Here is a 24,754-nt window from a genome sequence, read left to right as displayed (position 1 = left end):
GGTCGTCGTTACAACCACAACCACTACTCTCCACAACCACTCTTCATAACCACCCTCCACAACCACCATCCGCCACAACCACCCTCCCCACTATTACGTATTATGGTGGCAGTGGTAATAGTGGTGGCAATAGGGGTACTGGTAGTGATAGTTGGTGGTGGTGGGGCTCGAGTCTGACGTGTAGCGTCGACGTGGCGTCGTGTCGTATTCCAATAAGCAAGATAATTGTGTTATTGCTCCTCTGAGATAATTGTCATCAAGTTAGCACAAGTTAGCAATCAAGAATGAAACAAATTACGCCACATAACTTAGTGCCCAATTATCTCTTCCTCATCTTCTGCGCTGATTTTTGCATCTCCTTATTTTCCTTCGTGTTTGGTGGCTCATTTGAGATACAGTGTTACCTGTTACATTACTTAATTACAACACATGGTGTACAGGTGACATTAAACTTCAGAAAATATGAATAAGAAATTGGAAGCGTTCCTTCAAATGGTCATATTTTGTTATCTGTTGTTCTCTTCTGTCTGCCTGTCTGCGTGTGTGAGTGTGTGTGTGTGTGTGTGTGTGTGTGTGTGTGTGTGTGTGTGTGTGTGTGTGTGTAGAATCGAGCTGTTAACCCTTGAACCCCGCCTAATCAATTTTTTCTCTATTGTAGCCACTACATATATTTCTATCTAACACACACACACACCAGGAAGCAGCCCGGTGTGTGTGTGTGTGTGTGTGTGTGTGTGTGTGTGTGTGTGTGTGTGTGTGTCTGTGTGTCCCACTATCTTTCTCTTGTTCGCTCTCAATATCTCATTTTGCATCATTAGAAAGCTAAGTGCTGGACAAATAGACAATCAAGTGGCCGAAGATATCGTATCATACCAATGCCTTCCTGAGATTATAGAGGTAAGATATCACCATTGACTGAACGCGCTACTGAGGTTCCCTGGTCCATGGTCGAGCAGTGGTGGTATCTCTCGCGGTACGTGGGGGACTAGCAGCATATGTCAGGCAGAACACCCTAATATTACAAGCACATTGCTGTACGCATTATTCTGCCTTTGATGTAGAGTAATGCCAGCAGTCCTGTGTGGCATGATAGTGTACCAGGGGAAAGACACCGTAGAGTTATATACAGTAGATGGAACACTTCAAGAAGACACTTTACCATGACCAAGACACTTTAATGTATGCATGTGTGATAGTACAGAGTTTGTTAGTGTTACCAAGAGCCAGAAACGTTACACTGTATGTCAGGCCATTGGGTGCAAGTACGTGGCCAGAACACACACACACACACACACACACACACACACACACACACACACACACACACACACACACACACACACACACACACACACACAGAAAGACAATACGAAAATGACATCGCAAGCAAGGCAAAGACTCAGCCTAAATTGTTGCATAGCCACATTAGGAGAAAAACAACAGCAAAGGAACAGGTTATGAGATTAAGGATAGGGGCGGAAGGATTCACTACAAATGACAAGGAAGTGTGTGAGGAATTGAATAAGAAATTCCAGGAGGTCTTCACCTTAGAACAAGGAGAAATTCCAGAGGTAAGTGAGGGAATAGCTAACCAGGAACCACTGGAAGAGTTTGAGATTACCAGTGGGGAAGTAAGGAAGTGTTTACTAGAGTTGGACGTGACGAAGGCTATAGGCCCAGATGGAATCTCCCCTAGGATTCTAAAGGAAGGAGCAAGAGAACTGAGCCTACCACTCTCCATAGTGTATAACAAATCACTGGCAACAGGGGAACTGCCAGATATTTGGAAAGCAGCTAACGTAGTCCCGATATACAAGAAAGGGGATAGACAGGAGGCACTGAACTACAGGCCAGTGTCCCTAACCTGCATACCATGCAAGCTGATGGAGAAGATTGTGCGAAAAAAACTAGTGGAGCATCTGGAGCGAAGGAACTTTGTAACACAGCATCAACATGGGTTCAGGGATGGCAGGTCCTGCCTCACAGGGTTACTTGAATTCTACGACCAGGCAACAAAAATAAGGCAAGAAAGAGAAGGGTGGGCAGACTGCATATTTTTGGATTGTCAGAAAGCCTTTGATACAGTACCACACAAGAGGCTAGTGCGAAAGTTGGAGATGCAGGCTGGGGTGAGAGGGAAGGTACTCCGGTGGATAGAGGAATACCTAAGCAACAGGAGACAACGAGTCTGTGTGAGGGGTGAGGCCTCAGATTGGCGAGACGTCACAAGTGGAGTCCCGCAGGGGTCAGTCCTTGGACCTATACTGTTTCTGGTATATGTAAATGATCTCCCAGAGGGTATAGATTCGTTCCTCTCAATGTTTGCCGACGATGCAAAAATTATGAGGAGGATTGAAACAGAGGATGATAGTAGGAGGCTACAAGATGACCTGGATAGACTGAGTGAATGGTCCAACAAATGGCTGTTGAAGTTCAACCCGAGTAAATGCAAAGTAATGAAACTAGGCAGTGGAAACAGGAGGCCAGGCACAGGATACAGAATAGGAGATGAAGTACTTAATGAAACAGACAGAGAGAAAGATCTAGGAGTTGATATCACACCAAACCTGTCTCCTGAAGCCCACATAAAGAGAATAACGTCTGCGGCATATGCGAGGCTGGCTAACATCAGAACGGCGTTCAGGAACCTGTGTAAGGAATCATTCAGAATCTTGTACACCACATATGTAAGACCAATCCTGGAGTATGCGGCCCCAGCATGGAGCCCGTACCTTGTCAAGCACAAGACGAAGCTGGAAAAAGTCCAAAGGTATGCTACTAGACTAGTCCCAGAACTAAGAGGCATGAGTTATGAGGAAAGGCTGCGGGAAATGCACCTCACGACACTGGAAGACAGAAGAGTAAGGGGGGACATGATCACAACCTACAAAATCCTCAGGGGAATCGACCGGGTAAACAAGGATGAACTATTCAACACTGGTGGGACGCGAACAAGGGGACACAGGTGGAAGCTGAGTACCCAAATGAGCCACAGAGACGTTAGAAAGAACTTTTTCAGTGTCAGAGTAGTTAGTAAATGGAATGCATTAGGAAGTGATGTGGTGGAGGCTGACTCCATACACAGTTTCAAATGTAGATATGATAGAGCCCAATAGGCTCAGGAATCTGTACACCAGTTGATTGACGGTTGAGAGGCGGGACCAAAGAGCCAGAGCTCAACCCCCGCAAGCACAATTAGGTGAGTACAATTAGGTGAGTACACACACACACACACACACACACACACACACAGTGTTTACTATTTGTATTTGCTATTTGTGTCTGCAGAACCGAGCTATTAACCCTTGGACACCAGTCTTTCTAACCAATCAATTTTTACTTTGTTATATCTACTACATGTATTTCTAACATACATACATATCTCCAGGAAACAGCCCGTAGCAGCTGTCTAACTCCCAGGAACCTATTTACTGCTAGGTTAACAGGGGCATCAGGGTGGAAAAAACTCTGCCCATTTGTTTCCACTTCGGCAGTGAATCGAACCCGGTACCTTAGGATTACGACCCCCGAGCGCTATCCACTCAGCCTCAAGGTCCCCCCTGAGTGTGTGTGCGTGCGTGCGTGTGTGTGTGTGTGTGTGTGTGTGTGTGTGTGTGTGTGTGTGTGTGTGTGTGTGTGTGTGTGTGTGTGTGTGTTTACGTACCTAGTTGTGCTTGCGGGGGTTGAGCTTTGGCTCTTTAGTCCCGCCTCTCAACCGTCAATCTACTGGTGTACAGGTTCCTGAGCCTACTGGGCTCTATCATATCTACATTTGAAACTGTGTATGGAGTTAGCCTCCACCACATCACTGCCTAATGCATGTGTGTGTGTGTGTGTGTGTGTGTGTGTGTGTGTGTGTGTGTGTGTGTGTGTGTGTGTGTGTGTGTGTGTGTGAGTGTGTGTGAGTGTGTGTGTGTGTGTGTGTGTGTATGTGTATGTGTATGTGTATGTGTGTGTGTGTGTGTGTGAGGAGGGAAGGATTGAGTGAGTGTGGCATAGAGTGCCAGGAATCAAGAGCACAGCACCACCTGCCAGCCAATAGTCTCTTTTCCACGTCTCAGATGGATTCTGATGTCCGTAAAATCCTTTTCCCCACAAGTGGAAGAGCCGGCCACAGGCTCCATCAGTCCAGCGGGACGTGGTAAGCGTTCGTAAGAAATTGCAAGTGGAAGGATCTAAGAGAAGCTTTCTTCTCGGGGTGACGATATCGAGTTTTCCTGTTCTGATTTATTTGACCAAGTTTAGGTAGTGGTGACAGGAAGATGATGATGGACCCCATGATGGTGATGATGGACCCCATGATGGTGATGATGGGATCCAGGAACATACCTATGTAAACTCGATGGAAATAATAGTATGTATCAACTTCACTGTCAGTTAGTTCGTGAATAGTTTTGGTGTGATGTCTATTTTGTAGCCATTATAGCTAATCTGGCATCATCTGGCCTCGGAAGATGTGGGATCCACCATCAGAGGGGGCAGCATCCGGCTCCAGACGCTGCTTGGGCCGGATGCAGGACCCCCCCATGAAGGGGTCCACCCTCATTTGGTACCCAGACGCTGTCGAACCCCCATAAGAGGCAGCCACATCCGGCCCCAGACCCTGCCGGATGCACCAGGTGGGGAGGAAATGGGAGGATTTAAGGGGGGAAGGAAGGAGAGACGGAGGGAGAATGTTTGGAGGGGAAGGAGAAGTAGTCATTCTTTCTTCACGCTTGTATGTTCATCCTCAGAGACTCGCAAAACTTGAAGACATTTCCTTGCAAGACTTCTCGGGTCGCGTCCTCAAGCACGACTGGGATCAAAGTCGTCTTGATCTTTGAGCTCACTGGTAATAAAGACACACAAAGGACCTCATCGCGTTACTATGTAAGGAAGCAACGATTTTTACGAGAGTGTTTGAGGAGCTGCGAGAGGTCCCCCCTGACGCCAGGTGCGCGGGGGGAAATGTCCGGTCTGCGACAGTAGCTTTTCATCAGAAGTGGGACCCCAGCTGTGTCGTAAGCTGTCGCAGCTCCAGCTGGCGCTGGGGCTAGGCGTTCACGGGGTCGTCCGGTACCTTGAGCGTATGACACATATTTTCCTTCCAGTGAAAAACGTCACTTCCGACAATTTAAAAACAAAAATCATAACATTTGCGTCTCTGACCACAGTGTATTCTGTCATCGTCGAACTTAAACCAACCAAACTTTTGCACGATTTCCAAGCCAAATATAACCTTACCAAGCATAACATTACGTTCTTATAAACGTGCTTAATAAATGCTCGGTTTAGTATACATTTGTACATGTACTTGGACTAAATATATATATCAATGTATGTTTTAATATTTCGTTTGAACAGCCAGTACGCATACACGTAAACAACATTAAGGTATATACTGGAACACGTTGAATTACCGTAAGAAATGATGCAGAAACAGACATGAGAGGAACAGGAAGTCACATTCCCAGTGTGTAGCACCCACGAGGCTTTTATCGACTCAGACCACAATTATAAAAAAAGCCTTTTGTCTGTTTCAGCTCAGTTTTGTTTTCCAGTCGCTTTTCTGGAGTGTATTTCTCCTGGAAATCTACCTCGTTTCTGGAAAGCTATTGCCATGTTATTGCGAGTTGTGAGTCAAAATATGTTTCCCTCTCGTGCAGCTGCTGGGCTCGAGAGGTCTTCTCGTGCAGCTGTGAGGTCTCTAAGGTCTTCTCGTGCAGCTGCTGGGCTCGAGAGGTCTTCCCGTGCAGCTGTGAGGTCTCTGAGGTCTTCTCATGCAGCTGCTGGGCTCGAGAGGTCTTCCCGTGCAGCTGTGAGGTCTCTGAGGTCTTCCCGTGCAGCTGTGAGGTCCCTGAGGTCTTCCCGTGCAGCTGTGAGGTCCCTGAGGCCTTCTCGTGCAGCTGTGAGGTCCCTGAGGTCTTCTCGTGCAGCTGAGGTCCCTGTGGTCTTCTCGTGCAGCTGTGAGGTCTCTGAGGTCTTCCCGTGCAGCTGTGAGGTCCCTGATGTCTTCTCGTGCAGCTGTGAGATCCCTGAGGTCTTCTCGTGCAGCTGTGAGCTCGAGAGGTCTTCTCGTGCAGCTGTGAGCTCGAGAGGTCTTTTCGTGCAGCTGTGAGGTCCCTGAGGTCTTCTCGTGCAGCTGTGAGCTCGAGAGGTCTTCTCGTGCAGCTGTGAGCTCGAGAGGTCTTCTCGTGCAGCTGTGAGGTCCCTGAGGTCTTCTCGTGCAGCTGTGAGCTCGAGAGGTCTTCTCGTGCAGCTGTGAGGTCTCTGAGGTCTTCTCGTGCAGCTGCTGGGCTCGAGAGGTCTTCCCGTGCAGCTGAGGTCCCTGTGGTCTTCTCGTGCAGCTGTGAGGTCCCTGAGGTCTTCTCGTGCTGCTGTCGGGGTCCCTGAGGTCTTCTCGTGCAGCTGTGAGGTCCCTGAGGTCTTCTAGTGCAGCTGTGAGGTCCCTGAGGTCTTCTCGTGCAGCTGTGAGATCCCTGAGGTCTTCCCGTGCAGCTGTGAGGTCCCTGAGGTCTTCTCGTGCAGCTGTGAGATCCCCGAGGTCTTCTCGTGCAGCTGTGAGGTCCCTGACGTCTTCTCGTGCAGCTGTGTGGGGATTTTTCATTCTCTTATGCATAGATCACATCAATGATCTTTGAATAGTAAGGCTGTTCATGCACTCATTACGTGTTCCTCATGATCACCATGCGTCAAGGTTGTCACACTGCGTGTATGGTCACTATACAATTGTCACACTACGTGTATGGTCACTATACAATTGTCACACTACGTGTATGGTCACTATAAGGCTGTCACACTACGTGTATGGTCACTATACAATTGTCACACTACGTGTATGGTCACTATAAGGCTGTCACACTACGTGTATGGTCACTATACAATTGTCACACTACGTGTATGGTCACTATAAGGCTGTCACACTACGTGTATGGTCACTATACAGCTGTCACACTACGTGTATGGTCACTATACAATTGTCACACTACGTGTATGGTCACTATAAGGCTGTCACACTACGTGTATGGTCACTATAAATGTTCTCCAACACACAACTATAACTCGACAGGAAGTTGTGATCACAACCAACGTTACACAACCGATAAAGCCAAATATTTTAACTTTCTTCTCAGTTTAATGAAGTGAAGTATATAAAGTTTTCAGTTCATATTTTTTTTTTATTTTCTTTGATTTCTGTGTTTTGTTTGACTGGTCGACCAGTTCAACAGTTTTATATATATTTATTAACTTGATGGAAGGGAGTTATCAGGGAAAGTGCCAAATTATTACGACTTGGCACTTGGAAGGGGTTCAGGATAAGGATTTGGGTTGGGGGGGAGGGGAAAGGAATGGTGCCCAACCACTTGGTGGACGGTCGGGGATTGAACTCCGACCTGCATGAAGCGAGACCGTCGCTCTACCGTCCATCCCAAGTGCTTGAGCGGTAACTTGAGGGAGAGACTCGTATCTATCTCGTTCTCACTCTCTCTCTCTCTCTCTCTCTCTCTCTCTCTCTCTCTCTCTCTCTCTCTCTCTCTCTCTCTCTCTCTCTCTCTCTCTCCCTCACTCTTACTCTCACTTTTATCACCAACGATAAGTTAAAATTGATAAATTAGTACATTTTAAATCAATTAATAATTAAAAACAATTGGCGCTACAATATTTATTGATAATTCAAAACATACATTTGCTTGAGGTTGAAAGTTGTATCAAATTTTAAATCACTAAATATTAAAACAACTATTAAAAAGTGTGAAATATCTGAATAAATTTGGTCAGTTTGTATTGCAAATTGGATGTATTCAGGAGATCACAGCGGAGACTAAAGGTTTATCCAACGGTGAACTCCAGCAGTGACTGAATAGGGTCCCCCTTCAGTGAAGGAAGAGGAACCCCTTCAGTGAAAGCCATAAGTGACACTGCCGGAAACTTAGCTTCACAAAACCCCGAAGATCGAGAAAGGTAATGTGCCAATTACCGGTGAAGAGTTGTGAGGTGTCAGCGACCAGCACTGAGAGGGCAGTCTTGTTACTTATGAGTCGCTGGAGGGTCTGATTAACCTTGTTAACAGCTGCAGTCCCTCGCTGCAGCTGTTAACAAGGTTAACAGCTGTACGGTCATTGTCCCCTAGTTGACGGATAGGGAACTATCGTGTCCCCCTATCCCTAGAGGAGCTATCCCTCCAGACTTTGGAGAAGCCAGTCCTCCTGAGCGATGACACCCCGCGACGCAGTAGGCCGACGACTGTGGAATAGTATGAGCTCGGTAGTGTTCACCGTCGCCTCTGACAGCGAACACCCTCGAGCGAATAGTCCGTGTCAGCACTGACAATAAGACTCCGGTTTATTGAATATAAAATTTTCATTCCTTTTCCCCGTGAGTCGCTGTTATCCAGCAGGGAACGTTAGAGTTGCTTCCTTATGTTTGGATAACTTTAAATGTATCATTCTTCTGCAGGAGGAACTGCACAAGTGTATATATTGATCAAGAGTATATATATATATACACACTCCTTCTGAAGATGTATTAATATACGAAAGTACTTAAGGAAATTCTTGTTTCAATTTTCCTCCGTGGTCTGACACTGTCACATTTTTAATCACGTGTTTATTTTCGTGATATACACACATATACACACATATATGTGTAGATGGATGTAGTTGGTCACAAATGAACATAACATAGGCACTATATGGTACTGCTGGGAGCCCAGGAGGGGGGGGGGGGGGGAGGAGGCACTCAAACAGCCACACAAATAACCCAAATTCTCCATGGAAAATGAATTTACACTTTAAAATATAGAATTAATAGTTTAGTTACCCCAAATATAATATTGGATTCTCATATTTACTGGTCTCAGAAGTCTAATTAAATAAAACTATTTGATATTCCTTCCTTATTGAACACGAGTCGTGTTCTATTGGTATCACATCAATAAGTGGTTATTTTGGTTATCTTGAGATGATTTCGGGGCTTAGCGTCCTTGCGGCCCGGTTCTCGACTAGGCATCCTTTTTGTTACACACCCCCAGGAAGCAACCCATTGTAACTGTCTAACTCCCAGGTACCTATTTACTGCTAGGCGAACAGAGGCATTAGGGTAAAAGAAACTCTGCCCATTTATTTCCACCTCCGCCGGGGAACGAACCCGGATCCTTGAGATTACGAATCCCGAACGCTGTCCACTCAGCCGTCAGGCCCCCTCAGCCATTGTGGTGGCACAAAGTTTGTCAGAATTCACATTGATGAGTCTCTTGGCTTTGTGAATTGAGTTCGCGAAAAGATCGTTTTAACGAGCGGGATGAAATCAGTTTTCCTAATCAACATTGTTGGCTTTACGGCAGCAGAGAGAGAGTTAGGAGCGTTTCCTTTCACCTGATGCCTCTATTCACCCTTTTCGCTCATTCACCAAGCGGTAAAGAGGTAATCAGGAGTTAGGCCACTGCTTTTGCCTGCATCCTGGGGAAGGCATTTTGGGGAACTTTGCTTAACCAAGTACAGAGTTCCCATTGTATGGGAACATACATAACACATATGTAACACGAACAGTTCCATGAACAAGTCTTGGGAAACTTATCACCACGTTTGAGTATCTAATTTATTATCAAATAACTCTTCTTAATTAACAATATTTATAATGAATCAATAGCTTTACAACTCATGTGTTTGGCAGGTAAGAATATATATTCTTACCTGCCAATATAAGAATATATATTCTTACCAATATAAGAATATATATTCTTACCAATATAAGAATATATATTCTAACTTATTTTATTCACACATAATGAGTGTGTTAAGAGAGTGCAAAGAACACAGCTCAGGGCTTGCTGAGAACATGAGAACTTCTATAACGTGAACAACGTAATTGGAGGACTGATAGTAAAGCTCACAATGAATATAACACTAGACATAACAATTAATATATCAGGGGTATTAATGACTACTCTCCAAACAGATAACTGAACTCTATAACAATTTAATAAATCTGAAGAGGCATTTAATCTCTCATAAATCCATAACACACAATGTATAATGAATATACATTGCATACAATAGTGGATGAAAGGGTTTTGAAGGTGCTGGGTACAGCGCCTGATGATGTAAATGTCTAAACGCAAAAACCAACAGCCAACCTGTCATCCAAAACTGAGAGTAACTATAGCTACTGTGGATACTGTGTCCACTAAAGGATGCCTGTCTCTGGAGACAGGTGTGTCCATTAAGTACTTCCATCCATCTTTGATTGTTTACATTCTTCATGTATCCTCAAGCTCCTCCTCTCGATTCGCTGTAGGAATATGCTGTTATCAGCTGTTGTTATCTATTTAACTTTTATGTAAATTCACACAAAGTCCATTTTCCTCTCCCCTGGGAACTGTCCAGGCTGGCCCAGTCTTGTGAATCTTCAGTTCCGCGTTTCATATATTTTTTTTCATTTTTTTCTGCCTCATTTTTCCTGTCGGACAGAGGCCATTTTCAAGATTAAGGTGAGCGTCCAATATATCCAAACACCCCTTGTATCTTATATACACGCAAGCACTCATACACACACACACACACGGTACACAGTACACAGGCACACACACACACACACACACACACATGGTACACAGTACACAGGCACATGACACACACACACACACACACACACACACACACACACACACACACACACACACACACGTAACTCCCACAAACTTCATAAACAACTATGTACCATTCACTTCCAACAGGATTCGCTTCTCTCGCGTCCAACTATATACAAACCACTGCCTCAACACACCCCAGCTCTGTACCTTCATAGCAATTATAGAAAGTGCCCAAGTTGCTTGAGAGAGAGAGAGAGAGAGAGAGAGAGAGAGAGAGAGAGAGAGAGAGAGAGAGAGAGAGAGAGAGAGAGAGAGAGAGAGAGAGAGAGAGAGAGAGAGAGGTAAATGGAAGTAAGGATGACCTCATGGGATATGAAGGAGAGTTTAATAATGACTAGAGTGCCTGTCATCCTCCCTTCAGGAAGCAGAGTGAAGTTCAGCTCCCATTACGTCTCTGGTACATTGTAAGCGTCGGGTATCACTGTGTCCTTGGCCACATGTTATTGTCCTGTGTCTTCTGATGTCTTGAACACAGTGTCTTAAACACTCCTTATGTGTCTCTTGGTGGTCTGTCCTCAGGACCTGGGGGTACTCCATCTAGCGTCAGGTCTCTGGACCTCATAGTATGCCATATTGTATGCAAGTTGACACCTGGGTATACAAGTGTCTTACAATTAACAAAGTTGCATTTCGACTGTCTTCTAACAACGCTGACTTAAGAAAGACCAAGTCATGAAGCCTTTGCTCTCTAATAAGGCGGCCTTAACCGTAGATAGTTCAGAGTCACTTATCTTTCCAGACACTAAGCGGAAAGCTGAGTAATGAGGAGGGACAGCTAGTTTGTACTCCCCAAGATTACTAGCCCCATCTGGGGACTATCTGCGAGGTCTGCCACCGACTACCGTGGTACGTACCACAGTCATCCCATGCTGAGTACTTCAACTTCACACTCTTGAGCAAATGTCGGAGGGACTCAGTGTGAGACACCAGGTGAGTTACGAATACGACACTGAGGCGTGGTGGAGAGTCTCTCTCTCTCTCTCTCTTTTCCTCTCTCTCCCGTGTGTACATAAACAGTTGTCCGTACAAGCTGTTGCTGTAATGTGCACGACCTGCACGATGCACGTTCCATTCCTGGGAAGACGAAGAAGCATCACCCGGGTTTACACCCGGGTGATGCCGGAAGCTCCCGTGCAGAGTACCAGTTACAGAGGAGGCGCTGTATGCTCTACTGGAAGGTTATTTATGAATGCATTTTCCCCTCTAAACGAATCTCATCGTCCCGCAGGAGATGATAAATTTCGAGCTATAACTTGGATTCACTTTAAGTTGTAACTCGCTAACAAAAGCTATATAAACACCCCTGAAAGTATCGGCCACGAGAAACTTTCTCGATAAATGGGTATTAAAGGTGTATATTTTCTCTCCAACCGCCCCCTGGAGGAGGGGAGGCATGTGCCCCTGGAGGAGGAGAGGCATGTGCCCCTGGAGGAGGGGAGGCACCTGCCTCTGTAGCAGGGGAGGCACCTGCCTCTGTAGCAGGGGAGGCACCTGCCTCTGTAGCAGGGGAGGCACCTGCCTCTGTAGCAGGGGAGGCACCTGCCTCTGTAGCAGGGGAGGCACCTGCCTCTGTAGCAGGGGAGGCACCTGCCTCTGTAGCAGGGGAGGCACCTGCCTCTGTAGCAGGGGAGGCACCTGCCTCTGTAGCAGGGGAGGCACCTGCCTCTGTAGCAGGGGAGGCACCTGCCTCTGTAGCAGGGGAGGCACCTGCCTCTGTAGCAGGGGAGGCCGAGGGAAGTATATGCTAAGTTATTCCAACGGATATTTTTTTTTGGCGGGCTGCATTTGCATGACTTTCTGCCCGAACTGACTCAAGTTACGCTGACTTCGCTCTCTCTTTCACTCCTCTATGAACCTCCTCGCCTCCGACAGATATATTGAAACTATTACATTTTTTGACGTTAAATAAATGGAAATAATGTAATTTACTGTCAGATAGAAGATAAAAGAACGTCGAAACTGTCGAGTATCTTAGACGCAGGAGTATTTCTCTTCCTCATGTGCGTCTTTGATGGAGATTACTGAGACAGGGATGGAACCTGGTGATTAGGGACGTCAAAGATAGTAACTGTAGAGGTTTTGCAGTAACTACTAAAACCAGCTTCAAGAAGTATCGTGAGCCAAACCATCCTGCGTGACCAGCGTCTTCGACCAGACGTCTCACACCACTTTCTCCGGCAGCTCGGGAAGGGTACATTAAAGGTGACTTCGTAGCGTTAACCAGACGCTAAACACACTAGAAAGACGTCCCTTTACACTAGAAAGTGAAGGGACGACGACGTTTCGGTCCGTCCTGGACCATTCTCAAGTCGAATGTGGACTTGAGTCGACTCGTAGCGTTGACCGCTGCTGTTGCTGGCTTATGTTCGATGGGTAACGCTTTACTCCCGCTCCGGCATGGCCACCTCCCAGCACGCCCACGCCACCCCTGCCACCCCCAGCACGCCCACGCCACCCCCAGCACGCCCACGCCACCCCCAGCACGCCACCACCCACTCACCCAAGCCCACCCACATCCCCGACTGCTTCTGTTGCCACCCAAACACCTGCCACTCCCTACCCCCGCCAGCCGTCGCTGCCATCCAAGCTTGAAACTTCCGGGGTGCATTTTATTTTTTACAGAGGGCTTAACGCATGTTGTCGTAGACATAATGGTCCATTACTGACACCGTCCCAGGCCATTTCCGTCTAGGTCAGGCAGGGGTAGGGAGGCCACCTCTGTAGTCGCACCTTTACGATCTCGTAAAGTGGTCTCGCTCTCATACTGGCAGTCTCAAACTCCACACTTACTGGTACATAAACCCACACCTTTGATCTCACTCTCAAAAACTCACACTCTCACAAACTCACCCTAGCTGTCACTCTCACATCTTTGCTCTCACTCTCACAAACTCACACCTTTGCTCTGACTCTCACAAACTCACAACCTTGCTCTCACTCTCAAAACCAACACCATAGCTGTCAGCGTCCCAAACCCAGTCACTGAGCCCAATAGGCTCAGAAATCTGTATACCAGTTGATTGTGAGTTGAGAGGCGGGACGAAAGAGTCAGAGCTCAACCCTCGCAAGCACAATTAATTGAGTACAACTAGGTGAGTACACACCCCCAACACCACACTCAAAGAAAAACAATGAACCATACCTCATACCATCCCATGGTGGATAGGCCACCAAACTTTCCATCCTCATCCTTTCCCTTCCAAATCCTCTTCAAGAATATCAACGCCTCATACTTTCTTACCCCTCCCCCCCCGAATCATTAAATATTATTATTAGTCTTCTATATTATTCTATAATTTATTTTATTTTTTTTACCTGTGTTGGATCGAACTGCAGTTTAAAATGTTGCAAACATAACTCTCAAATTTATTTTTTTGTTCCGGCCAATTTTGAGTTTAAATGTTGTTGTTCTTATAAGAGCAATTAAATAAATAGTTTAGTAAAATAGACAGACGGGGAACTCTACGGTAACTACACGATACATTTCACTACATGTCACGTACAGTTCTCCTCAGACTGTGAGGGACATGGCAACTCATCTAGTGTGGTGGGTTCGTCAAGGTTTTTATTGTCTAGTGCTTCAAATATTTTTGTTTTCACCTGTTTGTGGTCTCCTGGCGTGCCTGTGGTCTTTCTAATAATTTCTAATTATAATATGATCTTAACAAAGCCTCATCTGACCTCTTATAACTAAAGAGTAATGATTTCAAGAGCAATTTCATCACACTCGGAGCTGCGGAGTCTAACAGCCTGGTTGACCAGACCACAAACGAGGAGGTCTGGTCAGAGACAAAGCATCTAGGACATTGATGAGCCGAACCACTTCAAGGTAACCTCAAGATTGATGAGCAATGGAGATAGAACAGCTTTGTAGTGTTTACAAGTGGTGATGAACAGGCCGTCCTTATAACCAAGTCTTTACCTCTATAACCATGACTCTTCCGCTATAACCAAAAATTTCCTAGAGCTGCTTATTCCATTGGAATAACCAAACGCAGGCAGATATATTATATGAAAAAAGTATTTAGACCAGAAAAAGATCTTTGACAACCGGTAAAGACCTTGCACCGGAAACGTTGGCAATCTCTATAATATAATATCTTACTGTAATTATTGAATGTCTATATATAATATATATAATATATCAACTATATTTAATTTCTAATTAAACAATTACAAAAGTGAGCTCTTACATTCAAATAATATATCTTGTCATAGATTAGCTTGGCTATATTGTCAAAAACTATAAAATATGTATTGATCTGTATGATTATGACTGCAGTATCTTGAATTAAATACGTAGTGAAAATACTTGCAGTGACGGCGTGTATTATATTATGTACTGAGCACTAAGAATGTACCTGGTGGCACAGACATAGAAAATGCCACAGACACAAGATGTGGGGGTACCACAGACACAAGGTGAGAGGCCAGGTATTCAAAATCTATCACAGACACAATCTGGGTCAAACAAAGCCACCTGTCAAGTCATCACATTATGCATGCCATACGCAACAGTTCATACATAACATACAATATATATACACACGTATCGGGCTGCAGGCAGCATAGTATTACCAGCAGAGATCGACCCCACAGCGGCCCGGTATTACCAGAGTGAAGGTGCAGGGGACATCACCTAGTCATCTGAGGCTCCGGTGATGCCGAGGAGGAGAGGAGCAAGAGGAGGAGACTGAGAAGGAGGAGGAAGAAAGAAGAGGGTGCGGAGGAAGAGAAGGCGCAGGAGACTCCTCACTAGACAAGGACATGACTACACGCGCCTGAAGTGAAGATTTTCCTTATACCACTCAACCAGTCTTCACTTAGAAGAAAATATACACTGAACACCAAATTCTTTAATAAAACCCTCAAAAATATTTTTCACTAGCGTTCTTACTGAAGGAATTTTAAGAAAAACTGTAAACAAGACACAATAATAATTATATTACTAATAATACAGTAACTACATAATATGACAATAACTGTATTACTAATATTAATAACAAGAATATTTAAAATAAAAAATATATATACTAAATATCATCTTAAACCCAGCGCCGGCTATCAGAGGGATCTCCCGTCTTGATATAATGTTGGAGGCAATTACAGACATAAAACGTTTAATATTGCTCGCTTATGAGAGTGCCGCTGCAGCCTCTGTTAGGGGTAACTGTTGGCACTTGCACTCTGGGAGTGAGCAGGAGGAAATGTTGCTTGGTGTGTGTGTGTACTCTTCTACCTGCACTCACTTGAGTGTATGTACTCGCCTAGATGTATAGAGACAAACTTGCACAGTCGCGCATTTTTGTTGCATACTGAGCATCGATTTAGTCTGGCAGGCTTTTATACTGTGCAATAATTGTTTTGACAGCCAATAACATACATGCGTGCTTGCGAACAGCGGCCTTGAAAATCCAGAAATACAAAATACTCAGGGTTATTGATGAGATGAAAATGTTATGTTAAATAGCTATACAACGAGAGGACATATATAGAAAAATGGACTGAGAATCATTGCAAAGTACGACCAACAGATCAAAAGGCTGAGCCTAGAAGCTGAAGCGCAGGCACACAAAGTTGTCAAACAAGAAAACACACAAAATGAACCACACACAAATACAGCACAATCGGCCATCTAATTTTTACTGCATATTCGGGGTGAAATGTGAGAAAATTTTACAATTTCAGTAATATTATATTCGGCTGATGTTCCCCTTCTATCGAGATTAATAAGTACCACACTTTTCATATATATAAAACAACGCTTTCTCTCTGATATTATCACACACACACACACACACACACACACACACACACACACACACACACACACACACACACTGCACTTTTTATCCCAAGCAAGTACACGATTTCCACCACATTCCGCCCTCCTTCCCTTCTTCATAACTGTCTTCCCTCGTCTTCCCCTTTCTTATTGCGGTCTCTCTCCACCACCACACCCTCTCCCACACCCACCACAGCTTGATGCGTCTACAAGCCTGTCCCACACCCACCACACACAGATGCATAGATGAAGAACATATATCATGAACTACATATGTAGGTGAAAATAACCTTCCTCTACTACAAGTGTTTGGGATAATAACCTGATCTGGACTATTTAAATGAGGTTAAAGTTCAGTGTATTAGATCACATTTTCTATGTTTAACAGCGGACGACGTAAATATTTACCATTTACAACTGTGCAGGCATTTACCGAGGAGCATATTTTGATTGTAAATATTTACAGCTGTTTTCTAAATTCTAAAATTCTCGTTTTCTTCCGTTTTGTTTGCAAGGTCGAGAAGGAATTTATGTATATTAGCGTGTATACTGTCGCTTGTATTCCCTTGTTGTATTTCTTGTTGATGTGTTCTTGATGAATAATTCCTCTTGATGTTTCGGCATCATTTTTATATTTTTTTCTGAATTTAAATGACTGTCTATAGCTGTCGGACGCCACCTAACGTCTGTTTGTCAGTCCGCTTCGTTGTGTATTGGGTTAGCACGATCTACTCCTAGCTGGCTGGGCCTGGAATCGACCCAGCTCGAATCCCCGCAGCTCGGTTGCCTGTTGTCTCCAATATATCCTACCCCCTAACTATCTACTCCTCCACACCCCTCACACAAACATCCACATTTAAACTCGCTAAGTCCTCTCACTCTGCATGAAAGCTCGCTAATTGCCTTGTAGAATTAAGCTGCCAAGAGCATCATGGCAGAGGCTAAATTGTCAAACATTATGAATAAATCTTATCCTCAGTCACTCACGCTAAAGCTTCGCGAGATTTGGCTTCTGTTTCATCCTGAGGAAGCTGTTGGTTATGTTTGGGGGAATGACTGTTGTGTCTAGCATTGGGAATTGTTTTTTGTAAGGTAATTGCTGTATTCAGATGTTGGAAAATGGTTTCACCTGAGTCTTAGATGGGCTGCTTGGGGGGGGGGGGGGGGGGGGGGGGGGGGGAGGGGGGGGTCTTACCTCCGGCCTTTTCGCTCGACCATACATACCAGCCACTGCTCGACCATAAACACCTGCCACTGCTCGACCATACACACCAGCCACTGCTCGACCATACACACCAGCCTCTGCTAGGCCATACACACCTGCCACTGCTCAGCCATAAACACCTGCCACTGCTCGACCATACACACCAGCCACTGCTAGGCCATACACACCTGCCACTGCTCGGCCATAAACACCTGCCACTGCTCGACCATAAACACCTGCCACTGCTCGACCATACACACCTGCCACTGCTCGACCATACACATCTGCCACTGCTCGACCATACACACCTGCCACTGCTCGACCATACACACCAGCCACTGCTCGACCATACACACTAGCCACTGCTCGACCATACACACCAGCCACTGCTCGACCATACACACCAGCCACTGCTCGACCATACACACCAGCCACTGCTCGACCATACACACCAACCAATACTCGACCTTTCAATCGACATACAAATAGCGTATATTTTATTAAACCGACTGTTGGAACTCCATACAAATTTTCTCTACTGTCAGACGATTGTAACTTTGTTGTGTATATAAAAACAACAGTAATTATATTACTAATACTGTACGAGTATTTTGTGGAGGTAGTTAACAGTTTTGTATGAATGTTTGCATGTATGTCCATACACACTTGTAACCTCACGTCTGTTTCCATACAAACGGGTAATTGTATATCTGTAAACAGCTGAGATTGTTGTAATTATTTTTACACAGGAGTGGATTCGAAATCTTATTAGGAAGTCTTTGTCCCAACTTGAGAGAAGTTGTTGAACAAGAAGCAACACACTTGTTTATAGCAAGTGCTGCTTCTGCAACTCTGACATAGATATTATGCTGTTCTTGTAGCATTGAGTAAGCGCTTTAAGTGTTCCTGCAAGCCTGGCAGATCCCTCGGATCATTCCTGCAGGACTGGACATCCTTCAGACCGTTTCTGCAACACTAATCCATCCCCAGGGCTGTTGCTGCAACACTGCACATCGCTCAGATCATTCCTGCAACACTGCACGTTGCTCGGACCATTCCTGTAACACTGCACATCGCTCGGACCATTCCTGTAACACTGCACGTCGCTCGGACCATTCCTGTAACACTGCACGTCGCTCGGACCATTCCTGCAACCCTGTACGTTGCTCGGACCATTCCTGCAACACTGCACGTCGCTCGGACCATTCCTGCAACACTGCACATCCCCAGGGGCATTGACCTAGAAGAGGTCTCACAACATTTCCCCCACCCCCCAGGTGGGTGCTGATGGCTTCTAATTACCAATTTGCCTTTATCATTACTCACCTTTAATTATCGGAATTTACCTGCAATTAGTGATCACAATCATTTGAGTGTATGTATTTATTTTAGATTTCCTTAATCAAAAGACACGATTAAAGGTTCAAGGACCATCAAGGTGAATAAAGGTATCTTCAGATTCAATATTCAATCAAGTTTTTTTCAATCAAGATTTTTAGATTAAGTCATTGCAATGAATGTGTGTACACACACACATATTATATATATATATGCAGTCTATGGCAGCAAATTTATATAAAAAAACATTATTGCTGTAAATGTTTCAACGGTACAGTTTAGAGAGAATAATTTGAGCTAGAGGAGAGTTCTATCAGTGAAGATCCCTTGCCTCATGAAACCAAAATTATCCACCTCTTAAAAAATTATTCATGTCAGGTAATTTTGACGAAGGTATAACGGAGATCGTAAACTTCACTGTATGCCAGTTTACCTCACTGAAATAAGGTACTGTCACTGCTGATAAAGAAAAGGTATAAGTTTAAGTTATAAACCGGAATGAGGCACAAAAATACACAAAGACACTCCACTGCGTAGTAACTCAAGTTGGCTACAATGGAAAATTGCTGCATTCTTACTCTCTAAGATTAAGAATAATAAGAATGATTATCATCAGTAACAACAATGATTTATGTATAGCGATTGAAAGCGGGGCCCAAGAGCTGATACATGCATTATTAGCACAAACAGGGAAGAACACATACGCGTATACATGCTCTGGTTATTCCTGATATAAATAACATTGCAGAACTGGCAAATTAATGTAGAGAGCAATTAGAAACGAAAGAACAGTTAAGGACCTTATATATAAGACTCGACTAGAAGATCCAGCTCGTTAGGGAGATTTGTCGGTGACTTCTATTTTGACAAAGTTATCAGTATGAGTTAGGGAGAGAGAGAGAGAGAGAGAGAGAGAGAGAGAGAGAGAGAGAGAGAGAGAGAGAGAGAGAGAGAGAGAGAGAGAGAGAGAGAGAGAGAGAGGAGAGAGAGAGAGAGAGAGAGAGAGAGAGGGAGAGAGAGAGAGAGAGAGAGAGAGAGAGAGAGAGAGAGAGAGAGAGAGAGAGAGAGAGAGAGAGAGAGAGAGAGAGAGTAGTAGGGTATCAGCAGGTGTAGGCATGTGTTCCCTGGTACAACATGTTGTATAACCGACCTCACAACATCTCACACGCATACATCACAATAACAACACAATCCTACACTACAACCCTACAATCGCATGCCAACGTAGTTGATCGCATCTACCCAGCCACTTGACCAGACAGTGCACAATAACAAACGAATCACACCAGAGAAAAAGCTACATAAATTAACCCTCCCTCGCTTTTCCTTTGTTTTTAACTCGCGTTTAAATATTTAACTGTGTAGTGAGAGACTGTGGGAGGGAGGACCCAGAGCAGTGTGTCCATTACTCCACCTGGTGGAGGGTTCTCAGAGACGGTGCGACCCGCCTCCTGTTTTCCAACACGTACAGACGATTGCAGAATCCTGCAACCCAGTCACTAGCTCTTATTTACATCTCAATGGAAGGATATCCAAGCCCCCAAATCCTTATCCTGACCCCTTTTCAAGGGTTATATTGAGTCGTAATGGCTTGGTGCCTTCTCGTGATAGTTCCCTCCATCCCTAGTGACTGCGTTATGAAACTGCGATGTGTAAGGACTATATTAGCTTCAAAGCATGCAATGTTGCATGTTATATCGTCTATATTGTTGGATTTGTAGATAATTGATAGAAGCGTCGAACAGGGTTCATGAAGATGGCGTGGGCTGGCATTAACCAGGTGGTGCCTCATTTCATACGGTATTTGGGACGTTTTCCTAAAGTGGATTAACATGGAATTATGTCCCAGTGGGGAAGGGTTGTAAACTGTGTACCCCGGGGCTCTGTACTGGGACCTCTGCTGTTTAGCAAATGCACAAATGATTTAGATACAGCACTGAGCAGTAACATTTGCAAATTAGCAGACGATACATACATTGGACGGGGGATAAATACAGAAAACATAATAATTACCAGATGGACGTAATAGAGGTGGGATCGATGGATTGTTTTTTGAGTAGCTAAGACGTACTCTAAAGATGAATGAATTGGGCTGGATATAATTAGTCACTAATCTGCTATGGCTCAATAGGACTTCTGCAGTTTACTGTAGGGGAACTCGAGGAACTCAGCAAATATCGAGGTTCTTCACAATGTACTAGAGCTTCATATATTTATGTTCATGGAAAAAATGAGTATTCAAGTTCTTGGGTGAGTTGTGAGATAAACTCATTATGAAAACCAAGGAATCCTGACAGTCTGGTCTCTTTTCCAACATTTAACACTGCAATTCAGCCCGGGAATAATTGTAGCATCCCGAAGGAGGTTTCTGAATAGTAATAGGCATCATATGGTATCTAAAATTCCATATGAAATGAGATCCAACTCTTTGAAAAAAATAAAAATTAGATTTATAAGCGAAACAAAATATTAAAACAAATTCAGAGACAAATTTACAAGATTTTTTAAATTTCTCACTATCAGTAGCTAATTCCATGTTTGCTGATATGGAAACACCCTCTATCACTGAAAAATCACTAAACATTGGACCTGTTCACCCTTATGAGTGAAAAAAATATGAAGTAAATATATATAACATACTTCTGAAACTTTACTCTGTACGTATTGATATAATAAAAACATCATATATATAATAACTTCATAATCGTTTGAGTAAACTAAAAAATTGTAGCAGCTTTCACCCTAACCTTGATAGCATTTTTTTTATGCAAAGAACTAATTTTCCGTTAAACTCTACGGTAGTGCCAAGAACCATTTCACTATCTGATGAAATAATGATTAGACTTCATCGTACGGTCACCATATTTTCTCGCGAGTTCACTGTGCATATCACTATCACTTAAAGTACCTATATGACCTCCACTTCTGTTCTTTCTGTCAATTAAAACAAAACGTCGCTTCCTTACACATTACTGCTTTGATTTCCGTACAAGAGTCATAATCATCTCAAGATAACCTCAAGATAACCCCTCTGAGCTCGGTGTGGCCAGCCAGGAAGTTAGTTTTCAGTGATTGTGAGGAAATAGTCAGTTCTTGCTCAATGCTGAGAAGTCTTTAGGAAGCTTCACATCATTACACACTCTCATGTATAAGTACAAGCTTGGCTTGTGGTAACTGCTGAGTGAAGCTTTGGAGTGTGTGAGTGGTTACTGCACATTAAAATATTTTCCTACATATATTTTCAAGTATTTTGAATATAAGATAAATTACTTGGATGATGAATTATTGTTCCTAATGAGTGACTCATCGTAGAAAATCTCGTGTCTGACTCAGTCTCGTGAGTCATATTCCGGGCCAATCTCCATGAGTCATATTCGAGTCCCCTCACGATCCACAGTAGCGGACTCACCTTCCTTAATCATGTATCAAACATCACTGAGTGACTCATCTTCAAGAGATTTGAATCTTTAATTGCTGATTCAACTTATCGAAATGAATCGATGATTAGAGATTCAAAGCTCTTGACGACGAGCTACTCAGTGGTAATCAATTCACTGATTCAGCGTCAAACCAATTAAACCAATCAGATCAATCAATTAAACCAATCAGTCAAGCCAACAGTTCTTCTAGTCAGATCTACTAATCACCGACCCACTGCCCCTAGTCGCATCAATGCCTACATGTCAGCGATATGTTGACACAAAAGGCAACATATCAGTGCCATATGTGGTCACGTGACAGTGATACAGTGCCTCTCTGCCAGGAAGCGAGAGAGAGGTCACTGATCGGCCACAGTGCCAACCGTGGCCTTCAGAGAAACTGGCGGCCATACAGTGCCACACGGGGCGCTAGTGAAAGACCAAAGGTCCTTATCACTGTCCATCAGCCAGTGGTGGTCAAAGCGACTGTCTAATTAACAGAGATTGTACACCTGTGTAGTTGGATAATTAAAAGAGTCTGTCATCTCACCAACTGGCTAATTGAAGAACCTTGTCCAACCTGGTAATTGGCTTGTTAGTGTAATTTATTTAGTGGATTGGTTAGCGAGTTGAGGAACGTTTTGGTATAGTGATTAGCGACATACAATTTATTATAATTTAGGTGATTTGGGAAGGGGGGAACTATCAGCAGAAAGTGCCAAGCCATTTTGACTATATAGCAGTGGGAAGGGGTCAGGATAAGGATTTGGGATGGAACAGGGGGAAGGAATGGTGCCCAACCACTTGGACGGTCGGGGGATTGAACGCCGACCTACATGAAGCGAGACAGTCACTCTACCGTCCAGTCCAAGTGGCTGGGTCATGAAAGGATAAACTAGTTAGGAAAGGTTTAATGTTCGTGATTAGAGAGTTAAGACAGGTTTGGTGCTAGTGATAAGCGAATTATACAAAGATTGGACTATTGATTAGGGCGTTAGAAAAGGATCGGTGCTAGAGATTAGCAACTAGGACAGCACTGATACGTGATAAGCGAGTTAGAAAGAGTTATTGTAGAGCTTTGGTTGTGTGGGGGAATCACCAAGACAAGGTGACATATATGTGCGGACGACTCGACATGTGAAGCTCTGTGCTCAAAGATACGGAGCACCGAGTCAATCTGCTTATATTTAACATTGTCAAGTCGTGTTGGAAGCGTTTCATGTGCTCTCCACACCAGACATAGCTAAAGAGAGGGTGTTCTCGCCTCTACTATAACTATGGCTACAACCTGCACTTAAAATACATTATGAAGAACGTATAAAGGTAATTTTACAGTTCACCAGAAAGCGTGCAGCAAACTCAGTCAATAGAAATATAAAGCTTTAAAGCTTTTCTTTTATGCTAGAGTTCAAAGACTCTTACAACTCTCTCTGATGCGACAGAAAAAAGCAGAACGCTCGCAGAAACTGCATTATGAGGGGGATAAAACACCCCTCCAGCTGTTGTATCAAGAACATGAAAGACATTTTCTTCTGTTACTGTGGTGCTTAAACGATACAAATTCCAACTCATTTTTTAGGCCAAGAATAAATTGTTTGTCACAACAGAGCAATAAACGAGACAAAAAAGCATAAATATTACATGAATTTTAATAGACCCTTAATACTAATGTAATTAATGGAGATAAACAGGGCTATTTTGTGGTCCATTTGTCTCCCGTCCGCCACTGGCACGTTAATGATGGCAGTCTTCTTAAGCTGTTTCACTCACAGTACAGTACAATACAGTACAGTACACTACAATACAGTACAGTACACTACAATACAGTACAGTACAATACAGTACAGTACAGTACAGAACTTAACATAACTAAATATATTTCTCTCACCACTAAAGTACTGAATATTCTCTTCTTAGTACTGGTATAGTTGTTAAAGTTTGTCTTTGCTTTCAAAATTATAACTAGTTTTAATTCTTCTGGGAGAAGTATAACAAAAATTTATTTCTACAATATGAAACACATTAATTATATATATATATATATATATATATATATATATATATATATATATATATATATATATATATATATATATATATATATATTTCTTGTTACCAATTCGCACTACAATTATTATCTTACCGTTAAACTATATATATATATATATATATATATATATATATATATATATATATATATATATATATATATATATATATATATATATGTATGATAATCATATATTTTGTCACCTCCAAAACAAAGGAAAATATTAACCACAGCATAAAAAGTTAAACATTGTGGCCAGCACAAGGAAACATCGACCAAGTATTTTGACTATCAAAATAACTTCAGAATTTTGCCACAGGTAAAACAG

General features: G+C 43.6%; 2 protein-coding genes across 2 annotated transcripts in view; both read right to left on the bottom strand.

The window, feature by feature from the left end:
• The window catches only part of LOC123747424 (transcription factor ets-4), a 104,868-nt gene that overhangs the window by 46,593 nt on the left and 33,521 nt on the right, over positions 1-24,754 (bottom strand). The window lies entirely within an intron of this gene.
• On the bottom strand, positions 5,687-6,586 carry LOC138360050 (cingulin-like protein 1). The gene has a single exon (XM_069319985.1). It carries the CDS (start codon positions 6,584-6,586, stop codon positions 5,687-5,689), a length of 900 nt encoding a protein of 299 aa, XP_069176086.1.

This window comes from Procambarus clarkii, chromosome 94 (genome assembly GCF_040958095.1).
Source record: "Procambarus clarkii isolate CNS0578487 chromosome 94, FALCON_Pclarkii_2.0, whole genome shotgun sequence".
NCBI lineage: Eukaryota > Metazoa > Arthropoda > Malacostraca > Decapoda > Cambaridae > Procambarus > Procambarus clarkii.
Note: the sequence above shows the minus strand (reverse complement) of the source record. Positions and strands in the feature narration are given on the sequence as shown.